The sequence below is a fragment of the Calliopsis andreniformis genome, chromosome 7 (genome assembly GCF_051401765.1).
Source record: "Calliopsis andreniformis isolate RMS-2024a chromosome 7, iyCalAndr_principal, whole genome shotgun sequence".
NCBI classification, from domain to species: domain Eukaryota; kingdom Metazoa; phylum Arthropoda; class Insecta; order Hymenoptera; family Andrenidae; genus Calliopsis; species Calliopsis andreniformis.
Genome location: NC_135068.1, coordinates 2,625,295 through 2,647,774, shown reverse-complemented (window position 1 = coordinate 2,647,774; position 22,480 = coordinate 2,625,295). Strand labels below are relative to the sequence as shown.

Here is a 22,480-nt window from a genome sequence, read left to right as displayed (position 1 = left end):
GATAATCGTTTGCTTGCGTTTGTTGTGTCATCAAAGCTCGTTTAATTACGACGCCGGTCATTGACTCTTCACGTCATTGTCTCTTTGCTGGGTTATTTTACAATGACCCTGTCGTGTCGCTTACGATGGTCAATCCTACAATTTTCAGTTGAATTGGGACTGAAAGAAGGGGAAAATTGCCTCCTCGACTCTTAAGTCTATCTTGAGGAAAATCTGCACAATGTCACTGTTCCAAGCCAAGTCATATTTAGTAGACACTGTTTCAGATCTCCTGGACCTGAACGCCTCACAACAACGTAGCTCGCTAGTACGCACATTTGCAACGTAACAGCGTTATTGTTGAGATTCCCTAACAGTGAAATATTTCAAGCAATAGTTTTCGATACGTTAATTAGTCAAATATTTTTGAAAATTATTTAATGATTATCGTAATGACCGAAATTTGCTTCGATACTATTTGTAACTTTTGTTACAAACAAATTTTCATTTCCATTTAAAAAGTTGAAAACGACCTCGACGTTTCGAAAAATACAGATGATAGGACCAAATAGAATACTTCACTATCTGTCCTTCGAACCACACAGATTTCACCTGAAGTAGTTTTCATTAAAGTTATTACTTTAGGAGTTGCCATGTTATGCGCATTCACATACTTGAAGTTAAAATATCTCTTAAATTGATAGTTGTTTCACATAAATAGGTTAATACTTTTTTACCCAGATTTACGAGTTGCATCATAAAATCTCACAAAAAATATATAATTCCACCTAGAAAAATTAACTTGACCTTTATATGTCATTTATATGTACTTATAAAAAAACTAATTATGTCAATTTGAAACATTTTTCATTATCCTTTTCGTAATGTTTGACGAGATATGTCGTGACTCGATAACCGATTGTTTAACGCTTCTGATGAAATATTTCGCAACTCGATACTGACCGTCTAACACGTCTGAGATATCTCACTAATTAGCAGTAGCTGTTTGACTCTAAACGAAATATTTCATAACTAATTCTATTCGTATGGCTGAAAGAAAGTAATAATTGCAGATCTTATTATTTTTTCGAAATTAATTATATTTATGTTGTACATAATGTAACTCGAAACATGATATTACACATAAAGCGTACACAAGGACATTCTAAATATGCGTGGCTCAGGTAACTAGATATAAGACGCAAAATATTTCGGCTAGAATCAAACAGTTAGTATTAATTGGCGAGATATCTCATCAGAAGTTACCAAAGGATTAAAATCAATACGTATGCCATAATTGAAGTGGTTCTAATTACGTATTTCACTCTGTATACATGTACGTACACATGTATAAGGTGTTTGCGGTAATATGGAGCAGCGTTTTTTACGCAAACGGTAACTATTGTAAAAAATGAAAGACAAAAATGTATTGTTATTTATGCAGAAAAGGACCCACTTCACCGATTTCAGTGGCTTTAAAATATATTAGAGAACTCAACATTCCAAATAACTTTCCAAATAACCAAATGACTGCGCCTATAAATTTAGTGATTTTCGTCGAAAGAGAATCTTAGTATCGGTTTCAAGGAGTAATGCCTAAAGGCCGCTTCCCATTGCTGTAAGTTCGGGCCGCGAGCTCGTTCGCCGTGCACTTGAAACTGTCGACTCTACGAGCAGAAGGGTCTGAAGTATCCAGCGAGCCTGCACCGTGATCTGCTTAATCACCAAACGAGCCCGGCAGACCCAAAGCGACCATGCACCTATGTTGGCCTAGTGGGAACGTCTTTTCGAATAAAATTCGCCGAGCACGCACAATTTATGACCGAACGAGCCCGTTACAGCAATGGGAAGCGACCTCAACACGCGCCATCGGGAGGGAACAATAGACCGCCCGCAGTACCTGCTGGTCAGAAAGGTTCTCTTCCGACGAAAATCACTAAATTTGTAAGCGCAATGTCTCGAAAATTAATTTAAAAAGTACATAAATTAGATGTCGTTGCATTCGTCTTGAAATACACTATCAACTGATCTGTAAAAAAATATATAGTTCCATTTAAACAACCAAACTTGATCATCACATCTTATGTAATAATAATGTTATAAAAAATTCGGCTTCTAAAGCTAAATTTTCTTCGCTTATTCGGCCTGGCTCGTAGTAGTTTATACCAACGCTTCTTCGTACCGAAAGCAACGGGTAATCATTATTTTGCGTTCTGTTAATCTTTTTATATCTCTGGATAATAATCCCGACAGACCAATGTTCATACTAGACACGGCCCGAACTCCATTTGTTGCAACTTCGGTATTTTTTTTAAAAGAATATTTAATTTATTAAGAGCAGTTTTCAGTGACGTGTATATAGGGTGAGTCACCTAACGTTTGCAGCTCAAATATCTTTGCTGTGTTTTAAAATTTGCCAAACATCTCAAGGAGAAAGTTCAATGGATCTCATACAGTATTAAAAGAATTTTTGCTTTTTTGTCATTTTTTTAGACGTATCAAGGTCAACTCCATTTTTTAAATGGAACAAACTCCTTTTTAAACACTTACAATAATAGTCCCTTTCATTACGAATTCAGTGACTATAATTATTCAAGGTCATTCAAGGTCACGGACAGAGAAAACCTACAACATTCAAAATATGAAAAAGACAATGGAGCGTAAATGTGTACTGTGGTATTTTAAACGACAAAGTAATCGGGTCACACTTCATTACCGGAACGAGGACAGGACAAAAATATTTTCAATTTTTGCAAGAAGATCTGCTAATTTTATTAAAAAATTTCTCTGTACAAAACCGTCATGATATGCGATACCAACATGACGGCTGTCCTGCTCAATATGCACGAATAGCAAGAGAAACGTTGCATTCTAGATTTCCAAACCGATGGATTGGACGAGGTGGAAGAGTTTCATGGCAAGCACATTCGCCTGATTTTATCCACTGGATTTCTTTTTGTGGAGTCTGCTAAAAGAGACCGTATACATGAATGTTCCAACAACAGTCAATATTCCTTCAGAGCGTGTTTCCAGTAATGTATCGACGTAAACGGCCATCTTTTCGAACATTTATGAAACACAGATATTCCGTTTTCATATTTTGTATCTTATACGTTTTATCTGTCCGTGACTTTGAATGACTTTGAATAATAATATACACTAAATTCCTAATGGAAGGGACTATCATTGTAGGTGTTTAAAAAGAAATAGTTCTATTTATAAAAATGGAAGTGATCTTGATATTTCTAAAATAATAATAAAGAACAAAAGTTTTTTGGCATTGTGTGAACTCCATTGAACCATTCAACATCGTCCTTAATACATTTGACATATCTTTAAAAACAACAAACATATTTGTGGTGCAACTATTAGGTGACTCACCCTGTGAATCTTCTCTGGTAGTAGTTCCCTTCAATGGGACTAAAGATGCTAATTCTTCTGTGATGTTGAAACTAGAATCTGTTTCTCTAAAAAAAAAACAGCAAACTGTGTCATGTCACTGATATTACAACTTTTATCCAGAGTTAAAGAAATTCACTCTAACTTAGAAATACGTGCCTACAAATTTTCCTGAATACTTTGTGAAAGATCATTAATCCGTGTCACGACTGTAAATCGCGATAAACTTATTTTCGTAATTATATGCTTTTTATCAAGGAGAACAACATTTGTTATTGCTAGTAACCATTATTTTACTATTTCTCCATCACGGAATAGTTTCATTGTTTTTACTAAAATTTGACTAACTACGTAGCTTGTACAAACTGCCGTCTCTGCAGTTAATGAAACAGCTCTGAATGCATTCTGCATTCAGAATTCTTGTCCTTTCACAACTGTCCTTACAAATTGTTAAATTTTGAAGAATATTTAGTTTTGTAATACCGCTTAATATTATATTTCTTAAGAAGAGATATTTTTTCGCCACACATCATACAAACATCATTGTCTTTTATGTAAAAAAAAAAAAAAAAAAAAAAAAGTTTCAAGTTAAACTGACAACATTCGACCTCAACGTTGCATTTTCCAGATTTTGGACTTATGATTAAACACAAGATTCTATTTGTGAAAGAAAACAAAAAAAATTTGCAAAGATGCAATTTAAGAAATATGTATATACATGTATAAAAAAAGTATATATTACCATTATAAGTTTATAATGTGCTGAATAAGACACAATCAAGATTAAAACAGGGCTTAAAACGGTTCCGAAAATAACTGTTTCAAACTGTTATACAGGGTGTCCCAGCATCGGTGGTACAACCGAGAAGGAGGTGATTCTACATAAAAAACAAATCGAAAATAAGGAATAAAATTTTTTCATTTGAGGCTTCGTTCTCCAGAAAATCCATTTTGAGTATTCAGCGAGTACGCGTACACTTAACTATGGCCTAGATAGATGGATCTATCTACTGGATGGATAGATCGATAGAGACTTTTGTTTATGTTTTCACTTCTGTACATTCCTGTTGACATAACTGTAACGTCCCTAAAGCGATGCTACGTTGTCCATGGAAGAGCGGCTTTCCGATGGACGAAAAGTGGGGTTCGTGTGGCGTGCGGTTAAGGAGTTAAAATCCAAAGCTTAGATCTTTCTTGACAATAATTTATTCAGTAAAACCCTATTCTAATTCTAACGTAAATACAATACTAATGCCTATTCTAATTCGTTAAATATTTATAAGAACAAATAAGGTTAATTATTATGTACAGACGAGGTTATGTTGATCGTAATCGTTATGCGATATACTTCTATCATTTATCTCGATAACGCGAGAGTTAGGTTATGTGTCTATGCTTAAAATTCGTGAATAGAAGTTAGGTTATGTGTCTAAGCTTTTACATTCGTGAACAAGAGTAATTATGCTCTTATTAATTATTAATCCGTATTAATTGCGGTAAAGGATCCTCTATTTTAGACGATACGCAGTGTAAGTGTGTGTGTGTGTGCAATAGATCTTGTCTCGTATGCCCTGGTCGCTGCCGAAGTTATAGGTGGCTATAACCTAAGAGCGGTCTCAAGGTTTCATGAAACATATAATCTTTGCTTGATTGCCTAAGCATCCGTAAGCCCTTCGTTATCCTTTCTACATCAGTCGCTACCTTGGAGAAAAGACTCTTCAGGAGCGGTCTTAGAAATGCGTCCGACTAGGAATGGCTTCTAGCGCTTGTTGGCAAGCGATTCGTCTGCTTACGGCAAGCACGAACTCTATATTAAAGGAGCATCAATTACTATTTGGTAGAACGGTCGCTACCCCTAAAGGAGCGGTCTCGATATTTAGTATATCAGCTACCTCCAAGATGTCGCCCGTACTGCACTTGCTTAGAATCGTCGTAGTGCACCTGTCATAAAGTTACTCAAGATTGAACCTGTAAAGGAGCATCGAATACTCTTGATCTCTGGAAAACGGTCGCTACCCCTAAAGGAGCGGTCTCGATCTCACTGGACGAGTATCTCAGCTGCCTCCCAGATCTTCGTCTATTCGGAACCTGATGCCAGAGAGAAGTGTGTTCCTGCTGCTTTCGCAGCTCCTTATATACCCGCCAGTCGGAGTTCGCACATGCGCAGTTGTTCTAATTCTAATGGCGCTCTTATTCTAATAGTGACTGTTTTAATATGAAAACGTACGAAATATGTTATACTTATAAAAATGTCTATTAGTAAATGGATGAACAGAATACGCGCTTATATACAGTAATAAGATAGAAATAGAAAGAGATAGACATATTTACAATAAGATGGAGAGAGACAGCGATAGTAGAGAGAGATAGAGTGAAATAGGAAGAGACAGAGACAGAGTCGTGGGGCGTTACATAACGTTCTGAGAACTTCTCACAGTTTGATTTGGTATCTTAGTATGTTATTATCTTCGGTTTTGACCAATAAACTGGCCACCAAGATCTCCAGATTTGACACCCCTTGATTTCTATCTATGGGGTCATGTTAAATCAAAAGTGTACGAAGAGGAGATTACAAGCCTTCCTCAACTAAAAGCGAGGATCGTTTTAGTATTTGAAGAATTAAAGGTACAGAATACATTAGAATGCGTTCATACCAATTTAATTCGGTGAGTACAGTTGTGTATGCAGCACAATGGGCAGCATTTCCAACAATTTTTGCATTAATAAAGTAAATTAGTAACTAAATTACATGTCTTATTTTTATTTAAATTCACTCTAGTTTCATAGACAGAAATGAGTAATATAGCGCATCATCTTGATACTAATGATATTAGTACTACTTATAAGTGACATATGACTTGTATCGGGATCCATCCATCTAAATCATAGTTACGTGTACGCATACTCGCTGTATATTCAAAACCGATTTTCTCGAGAACGAAACCTCAAATGAACAAATTTTATTCTTTATTTTCGATTTGTTTTTTTTTTATGTAGAATCACCCCCACCTCGGTTGTTCCACCGATGTTGGGACACCCTGTATATATAAGGGTACTGACTGAAACAGTTACGAAGAACTTTTATTTTGAATAACTGTGATAAGGAACTAAAATTTCGGACTATATCTCATTCAGTTACGGTTCTACGTCAGCACTCATGTCGGTTCTATAACCGTTATTTTTTCGGTTCTACATATATTGCTTCCAAAACAGTTACAGAATCGATTCTCGTACTGATTTTATTACGGTAAATCAAATCGTAACATATCAGAGGTGAAATCGTAACATGTGAAAACTGTCTCTTTGGTTTTGATCACTATTGCATATGTCATTTGTAGTGTTTGAGCTATCTTCACACAGAGACACTAATTTCAATATTGTATCATGTCGCGTTATTTCCTTGACGATGGAAACGGAGTGGGAAACTCACAGGGCACACAAGCTCTCACGTGCACAATGCTAATACGTCCAATATGTGTATACAGGGTGTAACAAAAATGTTGTAGTTCCTTGAAAGGGGTGATTTAGGGAGGGATTTAAAACAACTCTTTTTTTAACGAGTTATTAACGAAAAACACCGGTCAATGAGAACGCGAGTTTACCGCCCGAGCGACCGCGGTAGCGTTGGGTACGCGATAAGGGCGCTACAGTTGTACTACGAACAAGAAAGTCGGCATGCATCGAAGGAAATAGTATTAGTATGAAAATATTCGCATAATATTACAACGTATAAACGAAAAAGCAATGCAACAAAAAAATGAACGGAGAATTGGAGAATTAACACTGAAGATAGAAACGTTGAAAGTAGTCCGCGTTAGAGTAAAAAAATACTAATAATTAATGAATTAAATGCAATTCACCTGTAGTTTGTAAACCTCTGTCACTGGGTCACTGTACTGATCCTGGTCATCGACCGTCGAAATGGTTTATGCTAGGGTAGAATTTTTGATTCGAGTGTTCGTCGGACACTCCAATCAAAGTGCTCCGGTTTTCTGCTAAGGTGTTAGACTGGTCCTAGCAGCGACAATTCAGCACATGTTGCTAAAAATTTGTCTCTTATTTTTCGGGGACGGAAAAGACTTTCTCATACTAATGCTATTTCCTTCGATGCATGCCGACTTTCTTGTTCGGAATACAACCGTAGCGCCTAGCGCGTACCCAACGCTACCGTTTCAGCTCGCGGCAAAAACTCGCGCTCTCATTGGCCGGTGTTTTTCATTAATAACTCGTTAACGAAGCCTCATCTAACATTTTCGTTAAGGAAAAAGTTGTTTCAAATCACCCCTTTCAAGGAACTACGACATTTTTGTTACACCCTGTATATATATGTATCTGTGGGGGTACCTGTGAATAGCGTAGCGGAAAAATTTGTGCATCGTCGCAGGCAATGGTCACATTTGCCAAACAGATGTTTTATGACTTTTGGCGATCGACCTTCGAACGGAATTTCCCAGAGCCTGCGAAGCGTTGGGTTTTTCCAACTTCGCGTTGTCGCTAAGGGGTACCATTACTCCCACCAGTACGCCTTTTTAGAAATTTGACCTGGTCATCCAGGGTGAAGAGAAAAGCGAATCGGGTTGTCGAGGAGTTGAACTTGAGGATTGACTTGAGCAACACGTCTTGCAAGTCTCACATTTTTACGTGACTTAAATAAACCCACTTTGTTGATTTTTAAGTCCGTGCTTTATTTTTCCCGACACGAATATCCCATATATCTATTTTTATAATAATTTTCTAAAAAATATACTTATGTACATGTAGGATGTTAGATGTATATATCTTTATTAATAATAAAATTAAGTGACCACACTCGCCGTTGCACACTCTTGTCTCTTGTCTCTACGCCTCTGCATATGAATATGACTCTTTCTTGTGTGAATTGACATCTCTATATGAGATATTTGATTTCTATTAAGAGTGGACTGTTTTGGATTATACCTATTGGTTGATTAAGATTTTTAATTATGTATTTGGCATCAGTAATTATTTTGCATGAGTTGTGTCTACTATTCTTAAAACATGTTAAGGCTTTTATGATTGCTACTGCTTCAATTGATTCTATTGTGTGTTCACTGTTTAGCTTATAGGTTTTCGATATGTTTATTTCTGATATTGTAAAATGCTACTCCTGCTTTATTTTTATTTGTGTTTGACTGATTTGTGTTATCTGTTTCTTGTCTGGATCCGTCTGCATAGATGTCTATTTCATATGAGATTAGTTTTTTCGTGTTCGAATTCTTTGCGTTTTTTCCTATTTCTGTATTTGTTTTAATTTGTATGAATTACATTTGAAAGGGGTATTCATATCGAATTGGTAAGTTTGTGTTGTGGAGTTTCTGTATGATAGTTTTTAAATGGTTCCATTTTTGAAGTAAAAAGAAGGAACTGTATCTCTGAGTTTTGTTTTTTCTACTTGGATTTTCAATATATCTTAATTTTGGTTTCAAAGTTTCTTTAATTCGCTCTCGATCATTTCTCGATTGTCAAATTTTCTCTGGTTTTCTTGTTCACTCTCATTCACTGACTCTTTCTCTTTCACTCGTTCGCTCTGTTCCATTTGCTGCTCAAACATGCTTTGATATATTGTTTTATATCCATGGCAACGTTTATTCAACATTTTGTCATTTTTCTGCCCTGTGCCTTCTACCTTTCGTCCGCTTCTACAACATTTTGCTTAAATTTTGAGGAAATTCGTATTGAATGTATCCTTCGCTAACAAGATTTTTACATTCCAACCAAATAAAGTGTCAATGCTTGGCGGGCCACAGGCAAAAAGTAATTAGAGGATCGTATGCGGCCCGCAGGCCACAGGTTGCATTTCACCCTTCACTCCTCTAAGGGTTGCCCAAATAGTAATATAGCAGTTACGCAAGGAAGGGGAGAGGTCAGACACAGTCAAACAGTTGATCGGACAATTTACGACACTCGACAAAACTACACAATCCAAAATTCAGTTAAAATTAATGAATATCAATGAATAACAATAATCTTGTCTATTTATGGTAATACATAGGCCAATTCAAAACACTCACTACGAGACAGAAAGGATTAATACTTCACGTAAATTGTCTGTTCAATTCACACATCCACACAGGACGATTCTCCCATCCGCGAATATTGAAACAAGTCAAAACACGTCCAATGAAATTTTGAGTAGAAACAGTTAATGTGACCACCCTTCGATTAAGCTTCTGGTCAAAATCTACACATGCAAAAACTGTACACACTACTAGAACTCTTGGTGTAGAATCTGGAGGAAAACCGCACATAGAACGGGAATATCGTGAAAAAAGATCAAGAGGCATGGTCGTGCGGCGATGCCAAGTCTATGCAGAGCGTAGCCGGCACTACTGTGTACATTGTTTGGAGTTTTGCATAAGGAAAGCTTTACTCGTGTATATTTATTGGATTTGTATCTCAGATCTAAAATTCAAAGGTATTATCGCAATATAATGTGGGTACGATATTTCAATTAAGCCTAGTCTCATAAAAATCAGTGTATTTATTACTGAAATATCATGATGCAATCCTGAAAAGTGTAACTTTCAACATCATTTTCCAAGATTTCCTTCTCCATAGTATAGAGGGTGTAACAAAAATGTCGCAGTTCCTTAAAAGGGGTGATTCAGGGAGTGATTTGAAACAACTTTTTCCTTAGCGAAAATGTAAGATGAGGCTTCGTTAACGAGTTATTAACGAAAAACACCGGCCAATGAGAGCGCGAGTTTGCCGCCCGAGCGACCGCGGTAGCGTTGGGTACGCGCGCTAGATGCTACGGTTGTACTCCGAACAAGAAAGTCGGCATGCATCGAAGAAAAAATAGCATTAGTATGAAAACTGAAAGCGACATAATAAATAATACCGAGTCCTTTTTTTGTGTATCACTTGAAGTGAATAATTACTTAAAATCGAGGAAAACTACGTGCAACGTAAAAACACGAATATGTAAATTTCTTATTCGCATAACGTATAAACGAAAAAGCAATGCAACGAAAAATAAAGGAAGAAGAGGACAAACTTCACCTGTAGTTTGTAAACCTGTGTCACTGGCTCACTGTACCGATCCTGGTCATCGACCGTCGAAATGGTTTACGCTAGGGCACGCGTTTAGGTAATTTATGGCTTTATTGCTTTGGTTTCGAAGGAAACATGATCTCGGAGTGTCCGAACAAAGAAGGTCTGAGGTGCTTAAACTACGTGGGGGGTACAAGGAGTTTCTTTGGAAAAATTCTACCCAAACGTAACCCAAACCATTTCGACGGTCGATGACCAGTATCGGTACAGTGACCCAGTGGCACAGATTTACAAACTACAGATGAATTGCATTTAATTCATTAATGATTATTATTTTTTGAATCTAACGCAGACTACTTTCAACGTTTCTATCTTCAACGTTAATTCTCCAAGTCTCAGTTCATTTCTTTTGTTGCATTGCTTTTTCGTTTATACGTTATGCAAATATTTTCATACGAATGCTATTTCCTTCGACGCATGCCGACTTTCTTGTTCGGAGTACAACCGTAGCGCCCAACGCGTACCCAACGCTACCGCAGTCGCTCGGACGGCAAACTCGCGCTCTCATTGGCCGGTGTTTTTCATTAATAACTCGTTAACGAAGCCTCATCTTACATTTTCGCTAAGGAAAAAGTTGTTTCAAATCACCCCCTGAATCACCCCTTTTAAGGAACTGCGACATTTTTGTTACACCCTGTATACGCATGCCCGGATGTTCGTCACGTAAAAGCGTGGGCACGCCCATACATTATGGGAGGTGTATTTGGTACGTCATAGGAGGGATAGCCAGCCCGGTAAATCACTCGCTCATTCTGTCGGAGCAGGTTAGACGGTCCCATAATGCCGTGACATCAAGTAGACGTACTGTAGTGGTCATTAGAATTGCACCACATTATAAGTGGTATCACGTTTAATTTAACTGTCATTGATTATTAAGGATCAAATTTCTTCTTTCTTTTTGCTTTAAATCATCATAACAATATAATTACTTTCGTATTCAACAAATATTTTCAGTGTGTGCTGCAGTTTTATTTTCTGGAACGTCTATACCGATTTTGAAGTAAAGTGGAAAGCCTTATACATATTTTAATGTATTGTAGTGGTCAATAGAATTACAACAGTAGCGAAAATTATAATCCTTAATTTATAATTATAATCCTGATAATTAAATACATACATCTAAATTGTTATAAATACCAAAATTTCGAGTAAAACAGGAGAATTCGGCTTTTAATAGCTAATAACACAGACGATTATTTCTTATATCAGTCAAACCAAAGGCATCGGCACCAGTTTGGTAGTGCTATTTCAGTGGCTACTACTGTGTGCAAAGCATAGCCGGCACGATCGTACATATTTACTGGAGATATGCGCATGAATACCTTTAATCGTGAATATCATTTGATCCGTAATTCAGTTCTAAAATTCAATGGTATTATCTTAATATAATGTTTATACGATCTTTCGATTAGATCTAGCCTCAACAAAGTCAGCGCTTTTGTTCTTGATATCTCATGATGCAATCTAGAAAAGTGTCGCTTTCAACATTCTATTTTCAAAATTTTTTCTGCTGGGCCTGAATGTCCGCACGCCTGCATATCCATCGCGTAAAGGCGCAGGTACAACTATACATTATTCGAGGGGTACCTGGCGCGGCAGATTATTTACCAGTACTCGATGCTTCGTTCTTAAAAATCAAAATTTCATTAATATTTAATCTACATTTCTGTTGGATGACCAACAATCTCCTTCAGTCAAAACTAATAGATAAGTGCGATATTGGATGACCAACAATCTGATTCAGTCAAAACTAATAGATAAGCGCGACTGTCCAAAACATCTTAGTCATCCCTGTACACGAAGTCCGAAATCTTGTAGAAAGATGACTTAGTCACCCTGTAAGTAAGGGCTACAATCATCCTTTCCCCACCAATGTAGCTAGGGTATATAAGATACCTAAAAGTACTGTATTTCAGCATTAGACTTTTTACTTGTCGACCAGTCAGTTGTTTCAGTTACGAGCCATAGTTGTTTCCGGAGTTGTATACAGAAATCTTGTCCAAAATATATTGTATATTATTAAGTACAATTGGTCACTAAATTTCTCACCCGGAATCCAACATTTCTTTAATATCGACTGTAAACGATCAATAATGTCGTCAATAATTTTCGATACTGCTAATTTTAATTATCCTGCATGGGATTCGGTAAATAACAAGAGTCGTTCTCCTTCTTACTTGTGTACAGGCTTGAAGAGAATAATAATATTAACCAGTTAGCTGTGTTTGACGAGTATACTCGTCGTGAAGAAGTCGCAGTATTTCGTGTCATGACGAGTATACTACATAATAGTGACCATTGACTATTTAAATTGTAATTTCAGTGAAAATAAAAACATATTCTCAAATTTCAAGACGTTTAGAATATTTTGTAAACAAACAAATAAAACATATGAATAATTTGAGATAAACTCAGGTGTCCCCGTATGCACCAACTGAAACAGCTTATCAGTTCGCATAACGAATTTATTTATGTGCAATCATAACGTATTTTAGATGATGTGGTGATTTCGTATTCAACAGGAAGGAAAAGACTAAAGAAATATTATAAAAAAATATTCCTGCATCTTTTGGATATTATTTGTTTATGTTCATTCTTACTATGTAAAAAGAATAATGGAACGTTGACGCAAGTAAACTTCTTGATGGAACACATTGAAAAAACTATTGCATCGTATCTAATCAAACCCGTAAAATCAACACAATCTCGGCCTAACGTTACACGCTTCATCGGCAAACATTTATCGGATTATATACCAGGTACTTCATCAACAAACAGTCCTACACGAAGGTGTTTACATTGTTATAAAAATAAGATTAGAAAAGAATCACGATATTGGTGTCCAACGTGCAAAGTACCAGTATGTATCGTTCGTTGCTACAGCAGCAACTTGAATTTTTAACTTTTACAAGTATTTGTTTTCTCCTGCGTTTTTCGTTTATTATGTATGTAGTATATATATATTAATGTTAAGTGAATAAGTAAATATTAGTAACAAAACCGTCTTTTTGATCCAATATTTTAACTGGAACACTTACTCTGTGTTTAACGAGTATACATACTCGTCATCGGTTGATTCTCGCAACACATATATACTGCGTTCACTGAGAGAACGCAGTCGTTTCACGCAGATGGCTTCCATTGCCCTGACTGACTTTTCCACTGAGATTGGTGAAGGATTCAAGAGCCTGAAAGGACACGCCTTGCTTCTTTCTACTCTGTATACCTAGTGTCCAAATGAAACAAATGTTTCTATCTATTAAGAAACAATATTTATTGAGATATCAATGTATAAGAATCCACAGCTTATTTGATTATAAAGAAACAGCAACGGTAGAACTGTTTCCTGGATTTCCTACAAAATGTTCGATGCGACCAGGTAGTTTATGACACGGGAAATCTAGGGTCGTTTATGGTATTGCAACGCAGTAAGAATTCTGACTAGTACCAGTACGTTTTCGGTCGACAGAGACGATATTCAGGAAGATTTTTATTTGCTAACAGAGCCGCATTAATAGTTTCGGAGAAAACTAAAATCTAAAAGAATATCGTTTGCTTGCTCAAAATTTCTTTCACACCGTTTATGCGCTAACACTTGAAGAAGTGACTTTCTTTAGAAATGGTAGGACCTCCAAGAGCCCAACAAGGGGTTCATAGGTAGGGATGTGCTCGGGAGTGACAGAGCCAATAACTAATGAGCGTAGGCGTCAACTGCGCAAAGGGTACGAAAACTCGTCAACCGGCAACTGCGTTCTCCCAGTGAACGCAGTATAGGTGCACGCTCAGAAAAGGGGGCGCCACAGTTAACTGGTTAAACAAGTTATGAATTACTTACATGGCAATAATAATCACTTTTCTATTGTAAACCAGTCGTATATTTTCAATATCTAAGCATATGTATTACTTTAACACAAATCAATGCTTAATCCAGTTACACATAAGGAAAAAGAGAAATGAACTTATTTTGTAGCCACTTACGAAATTAATAAAACACATTAATAGAACATATTATATTGCGATAATACCTTTGAATTTTAGATCTGAGCTACGGATCCAATGATATACACGATTAAAGTTTTTCATACGCAAAACTCCAAACAATGTAAATGATAATGCCGGCCATGCTTCGCCCATACTTGACGTCACCGCACTACAGTGCGACAGAATACGTTGAAACACGTGTGCACTTCCACCCTGTCAAAGTCTAACCCAAAATTGACTATTTTATGCTCAATGGATCAACTTGGACTCACTGGGTCCTTATAAATTGTTAGATTGCTTGAAGTCCTTGTTTTTTAACTTGTTCACTAGGTTAACTTGTTTGGTTAACTAAAAATCTCGAAGACAATGCTCAAGCTCAATAGTTACAGTTACTTCGTCCCTTATAAAATGGGTTGCATGGAAAACAAGAATAAATTGTTCGAAATCTCGCCTTGTATAACATATTTCAAAATCATTGAAATTGCTAAAGCCGTCCGCTTTCTGAATATTTATGTCAGCACGTATCACCCAGTAGTAATTATGTAACACAGTACTGATTCGATTCAGATGAATGTAAAATTTGGATGGGCTTTGGGTATCGTCGACTGTTCTTATGGCGTTGAAAAAAATTCCCTGAAATCGCCATCTAGCACATAGATTACATGTAGTATATTGTTGCAAAATATTTGGAAAATCCATACGCTTGTCTGTTAGATAGTCATTGTTAATGATGATATTTTGGTCTTCGTCGCTCAAAACGAATAAATCCGAGCAATCCATCTGTAGATAATTACAGTGTGATTCGAAACCCCTTGGCAAGGAAACAAGACGAAACTAGAGAATAACAATTCCGCGTTTAAATTGTAAGGTGTAAGCAGATTTAGTGATATTCATTCACGAATGAGAGAATTGTGATGTACGCGTGCATGACGACCAAATGACTGAAGCAGCCTCATTTACACGATACTACTTTGATGTAACAAAGAATAATATAATTAAAGGCAATTTTTTTAAAAACAGGTAGTGGTGGTGGAAATAGTAATAGCAATGGCCGTTTTTTAAGCAATAGTAACACACTGAGTAAATAAATAGTAGTATTGAAGTAATAAAGACAATAGCTGTTCGACGGTGTGTGATCTCTTCCGTCCCTTGCGTCAGGACTACATTGCCATGCGGACAACCGCTGCTCGAGGCCTTCGCGTGGACTCCTTTCTGATAATTTCCCACAGATTTTTAGACGCGTATAACTAATAAACGGAGTTTCAAATGTGATATCGTCTTATTTAGGTGTCTAGAATCTGTTTCGTGATATCGACCAACCTGACGCGAAATTACGTAGAAACAGTAATCATATCTATAGCCGATTTGAATAAACATTCAAACCTTCTCGGCTACATTGGCTCTGTACATTAACATGACTTTCTCCTCCATGTCATAAGCGAACCTCATGTGGTGCACGAATCTAAAAGATCAGAGCCAAACCCCATCAGGGATTCCAAGCCATCTAACGTTACTATACCCTAGGTACCACCGGTCACCATAACCACATATCTCAAAGATATGACCCATCGTAAGGTTTTCTGAGCCAAACATGGCTCGTGCCTGGGGTATTGCCGGCTCGCTCTGATCAAATACTCAAAAAGCACGCTCAAACATGAGAATTGAAGTCGTCAACGTTGACGACTCATGCGTGCACCACAGCTGCTGGGTTTTTCGGCTAGCCTACATGGGAAATGTCCAGCGAGCTGATTTGCTGAACAATTCAGTATATTTCCGTTAAATAAACCCCAAACGTTTACTAATTGGTCACTTAGGTCAAGGCCTACCTCGCTGGACTATGCTCTGCGGCTCTTGCTGACGGTTTGATATGGAAGGAGAAAGGCGAAGTTATTCAAAAAAGGATACTTCAGAGTATTCATTCAGTTATTATTCGGGACCATGCTGGAATCGACATCGTTGAATTCGCGAGACGTCCTCAGTTATCAGTCCCAATAAATTCTGCATAATAAGCCTTCTGAGCCTTGCAAACAGAACTACAAACCCAATTGTATAATACAGTCAATTGAAATTATATACATTTTGCAATTAGTAATCGTGTTGTAACAATTTAACATCTTTATAACCCTAACCGGGAATAAGGAATTTACGCAACTTCACGGTGGTGGCAACTCGCGTTACAATTTAAATAACGTGAAGTTCAACGTGAAATTGTGCTAAAAAACAGAATCACCCCTTAGTTATGCCAAGCTGTTCTGAACACCCTGCATAGTCATCTCTTTCTTTCGCCTAGTGCGCTCCCTTTCTATGTTATTTACTCTATGTATGCATCCTTCTTCGTTACGTTCATAATATTTAGTTAATTAAAATTTCTCTGAGCTATTAGTTTTATATATGTTTTTCATTACACATATTGTAAAATTTTAAGGCAGACTGATTTTCGTCATCTTATGTAATATTTTATAATTACGATTAATTTATATTATTATTGTATATACCAGAATAGAATAGCGACTAATCCGACTTACTATGCATGCGCGTGCTGCAATTTTCGTGCATGTAAAGAGGTGCTCTAGCCGCATCTTAGAGAGAGAAAATTTAAGTATCAACAACATCGCTCTGACTATCTCGAAGTTAGCTGATACAATCCCAATAACTATTAGAGACCGTTTCGCTTGTGACGTGGTCCCAGCAGTTATAGCAACTTGATGCCTAGAGGATTATAGGTGTTTGATGCTCCTTTAGGGATGGTTTCGATGGTGTCCAAATATTCATTCAACTCGGAATAATAAATTCAACGAAGCCGTTCGACACTTGCGAGGATCACAGATTGTTCCGCTCGAAACGAGGTCCCGGCGGTTATAACGACTGAACTCAAATTGGATTAAAGTCGCTTAGAGATACTTAGAGAATTATTAGAATTATTATTATAAGTGAAGCAATGACTTAGAATCTCTCGGAATGAAATCGATCTTCAACATAACCTCGCGCTGCAAACATTACCGACGCTCGATATAAGACGTCTTATCAAGCGTCTCATCATTTTCACGTTGTTCATACTCGCGCATAAAATTATAATTTAACTACTCGAAATATAGTCCAAGCAATGATTATTATTTGCTTGCGATAATTAATGGTTCTTTATACATTAATATTAAAGCGATTTTTAGTACCACCGTATCTAGAACCATATAGGTTAAGAATCGATTGATGCTCAAGTTTAGTTCTCTTAATTATTAGTAACATGAGTTCTTTTTCTGTTAATGTACAATTATTTAATTATTGAGTTTTGAATAAATTGTCAATGTTAAATAGATCCAAGACTTAAATTTTATTCTTTTACCGCACGCCACATGAATCTCCACTACTCTAAACTCGTGAGGAAGACGCTCTCCCCTCGAAACCTATATCTTCCATTCGCCTAGCGGATTTGGATATTACAATAATAATAATAATAACAGTAATTCTTAATGTGGACACTTTGGATACTTTTTACAGATTTTTCGTATTGCGCAAAAACACTGGAAACACTTTTCCAAAACACTGGAAAACTTGCATCCTTTCTCCCATCTCGATATCTGAGGATAAATCCTACGTTGCTCTTGGAAATTCCTTTTTTCTTAAATATTATATAAGACGAAATCTGCATGTTTTTTGTGGTCACAGTCGTAGTCCATAGCATGTTACGGCCAGAATTCCCATACTGTTAGAAATCTCTGTGCTCAGTAAAGTTCTTTAATGAATTGACGTAAAAGTGGAACATAAACAGATAAACTTTGTGATATGAAAATTACATTTTATGAATCAAAATGAATTTTATTTCAAATAAATTTTGTTGCAATTCGCAATAACACGCGATGTAGGGTGTTTCAACATTCCTTACACTCTCTGTATACATATCTACATGAAAACTTATGAGTCATAATTCACACAGCGTGAATGTCATGAATTCATACTCATGAACTCGAGCAAGAACATGTAAAATATAACATATTGCATTACGTTCACAATTATTCCATAGTGTACGGGGTTTCGCCATAAATCGTGATTACTGTATTTATATAAAATTGTTATTTATTGAATTACGCAATTGCGCTATTTTTTCTAATGTATTTATTGTATTTATCGCTCCATCTAAAATTGAGTATGGCAGGGGCCACAAGACCCCATACCTTTCCCAAACATCTTAATGCTTTTGCTTATTAAGGATACTACTTTCAAGCTTTCAAACAAGGATAAACTAACTCTCATCTAAAAGTGATCATCGGTATGGATCCAGAGACTTCTCTTCACTTCCTGCCTGCAAAGAACCTTATTTTAGGCTGGATTTTAAGAGAATGGACTATATTAATGCAGTTTTCAGTGCCCAGCCCGATCGCATGATCTGACATATAGTGTGTGTAAAAAGTATTTGTGCACTCGGACGAGACATTGTTAACTGTTAAATTATTATAATTTCATGAAAATAAGTTGTACACTAACCTTCCTGGTATCACTTTAAAGGGCGAATTCTCTACTTTTAATCCCCAAGTTGAATTTCGACGAAAATGTTTCGACACTAAAAAACAAATGGAAAACTGAAGTTAGTTTTTCTCTAAACAATTGTAACAATTGTAAAAACAGCTTCAGTTTTCTTAAAACTGTTTTTATAGTATACCGCATACATTAACCATTAAAGTCTCACATTTAAAAAAGCCTTCATAGAAGTTAGTGTGCGATTTTTTGTTACCAAGTTATTCCATTTTAAATGAAATGTGTTACTGGTATTGAAATATCCAGAATGCAAATCAACTTGTACTATTTCAAAGTGAAATAACTCGGCAATATGAAATCGTACCTGAACTTTTATAACTTTTATGACTTTGACCTTTAAATATATAGTAAATTCAATTACGAACAAAGATGTTTAAGAAAGCAGGAGCTGTTTTACTTTTTACAGTTTTTTTTAGAAAAAAATTATCTTTACTTTTCCATTTGCTTTTTCATGTCGAATCATCTTCGTCGAAATTCAACTTAGAAATGTAAAAGTAGAGAATTTGCCCTTCAAAGAAGCATCAGGAAGGTTAGTATGCGACTTCTTTTCACGACGTTATAATAATTTAAAAATTGACAATGATTCAGTCTAGTATACGAATATTTTCTACATACACAGTATGCAAATTAGCCATATTAAATTACATTCAGCAACGCTGCATAACGTTACGCGCTTGGTCTGTATTTTGTGTTAAATATGTCTATTACACACATCCTATAAACGTTTCTCAACTTAAAGACATTTTGAAAACATTTTAAGCACGTGTTAATATGCAATTTTTGTAAGTACTTTGTTAGTAGTACCGCGTCGTATATTTTTTAGATTCAGATCAAATCGTACGATGTTCGCATCAAAAATGGACGTAAAATGAATATTTTTAAGACTAATGTTGTAAGACAAATTTTTATGGTATTAATTTAAATCGGCTGAGAAGATTTAATAGAAAAATTGTACTAAATGACGTATTATAATAAGTATGCCAACAGTAGTAGTATGGTACAAAATAATTTTAAATAAACATTTATAAAAACACATCTAGATAAATATATTCTACACGTTAGTTACTTTTAAAGATGTCACATTATTGAAAATGATTATCAGGAATAATATAGGTAATTACCGATAATGTTGATCCAATTGTGCTTTTTCGATTCTTTTGTCTTTGGCGCGTCGATTTTGAAACCAAATTTTAATCTGTGTTTCCGTAAGGTGTAGAGAAGTTGCGAGTTCAAATCTTCGTCCTCTAGAAATATACTCCCCTCTACGATATTCGACTTCCAATCTTAACGTCTGTTCGCCACTAAAAGTTGTTCTTTGTCTTCGTGGTCTCCCTTCCTTTCTTCTTCTACGAGCTACTACCCAACAGAAATAGTAAATGTGTATTATCATTATTATTTTTGTTGTTGTTATTACTGTTATACATTGTATAATTGTTTTAAGGCAATCACCTATAACGATTTTCCAACCGTTCTTGGTTAAATTACAGTACTGTTTATAAATATCTACACACATATAGTATGTATAGGGTATAAGTATGACTATGTGATAGGACATTTTGGGATTCAATTAGGGTACCCTACCATCCCTTAAAATATTTCAACTTATACCTGCTTGTTACACCTTGGATATTAGGTTGGCCAGCTTGTTCTTAGTTATATCTACTTAAATCACTCTTATGGTTAAGTCCTTATTCATTTAGCAAAAATGAATGCACTTTTCAGCTATTCATCGTATATAAAATTACATTTCTTATGTACCATGAAACATGACTTATATCACTATATGATGGTACAGAGGGAGCAATGTTATTTGGTAATAGTGAATTCTTAAAATGTCTATATACTAGTACCGGGTTAATTGATTGGTATTCTCCCGGAACAGCTGGCTATTGCTATCCCCAGCACTTATTCGAACTAGCTCAAAATTATTATTCTTTCAGCCCAGGCATAATTATAAATACAAGCTCTAAGGAAGTTTTCGAACGCCCCTCGAATATCTCCGTTTAATGACTTTTCTTTCTGAAAGTCTTAGCAGAGGAAAGATGCTAATAATTGGCAACTGTAAGTTAAGTTTGTGATATTGTTCGCAACTATTTGAGTTAATATCGCTTAATAATTTAGAACTATCACTATATGAAGACAAGGTTTATTATATACAGGGTAAATCACCTAACGTCTGCACCTCAAATATTTTTATTGTTTCTAAAGATACGTCAAGTATCTTAAAGACGGAATTGAATGATTTAATGGAAATCACACAATATCCAAAAAATTTTTTTTCTTTTTCATTTTTTTTAGAGATATCAAGGTCACCTCCATTTTTCTAAATGGAACCACCTCTTGTTAAACACCTACAATGATAGTCCCTTTCGTTAGAAATTCAGTGACAATTATTATTGATGGTCATTCAAGGTCACGGACAGAAGAAACATACAAGATTTAAAATATGAAAATGGAATACCTGTGTTCCATAAATATTCGAAATGATGGCCGTTTCCGTCGATACATTGCTGTAAATGTGCTCTGAAGGAATGTTGAACCGTGACAAGTACATCCGAGGTAATATTAGCACATGCTGTGGTTACACGCTGATGCATATCTTCAACTGTTGTTGAAGCGTTCACGACACCGTCTCTTTTAGCAGTCCCCACAAAAAGAAATCCAGTAGATTTAAATCTGGCGAATGTGCTGTCCATGAAACAGTTCCACGTCGTCCAATCCATCGGTTTGGAAACCTAGAATTTAACGTTTCTCTTGCTACTCGTGCATATTGAGCAGGACAGCCGTCATGTTGGTATCGCATATCATGACGGTTTTGTACAGAGAAATTTTTTAATAAAATTAGCAGATCTTCTTGCAAAAATTGAGAATATTTTTGTCCTGTCCTCGTTCCGGTAATGAAGTGTGACCCGATTACTTTGTCGTTTAAAATACCACAGTACACATTTACTCTCCATTGTCTTTGTCATATTTTAAATGTTGTAGGTTTTCTCTGTCCATGACCTTGAATGACCTTGAATGATTATAGTCACTGAATTCGTAATGAAAGGGACTATCGTTGTAAGTGTTTAAAAAGGGGTGGTTTCTTTTTAAAAAATGGAGTTAATCTTAGTATCTCTAAAAAAAATGACAGAAAAGCAAAGATTCTTTTGGTATTGGATGAGCTCTATTGAACCATTCGACTTTCTCCTTGAGACGTTTGACGTATTTTAAAAGACAATAAAGGTATTCGAGGTGAAATGTTAGGTGACTCATCATGTAGAACTATATAAAAGAGGGGTCACCTCTCCGATTTTGATGATCTTGAAGTGTGTTGTCAAGGTCAACATTCTGAACAACTGTTCTCTATACATGTACCCGCCGCTTGGCTTTAGTTTTTGAAGTATACTACACACACATTACTCTTGACCATTTGAAATAAATTTAGGTTAGGTTTAGTACACTTTTATCTTGGTTTTCAATTATGTTTAAGCTAGAAATGTTACATCTGGTCTTAATCTGGTCCCCTTTTTTGTCG

General features: G+C 36.0%; 1 protein-coding gene across 1 annotated transcript in view; it reads right to left on the bottom strand.

Moving 5' to 3' along the window:
- LOC143181679 (homeobox protein rough) overlaps window positions 1–22,480 on the bottom strand; it is an 89,850-nt gene that overhangs the window by 24,864 nt on the left and 42,506 nt on the right. Inside the window, exon 3 of the mRNA XM_076382213.1 lies at window positions 20,085–20,319. Within this exon, the coding sequence (XP_076238328.1) occupies window positions 20,085–20,319 (235 nt within the window). The remainder of the gene's footprint in view (window positions 1–20,084; window positions 20,320–22,480) is intronic.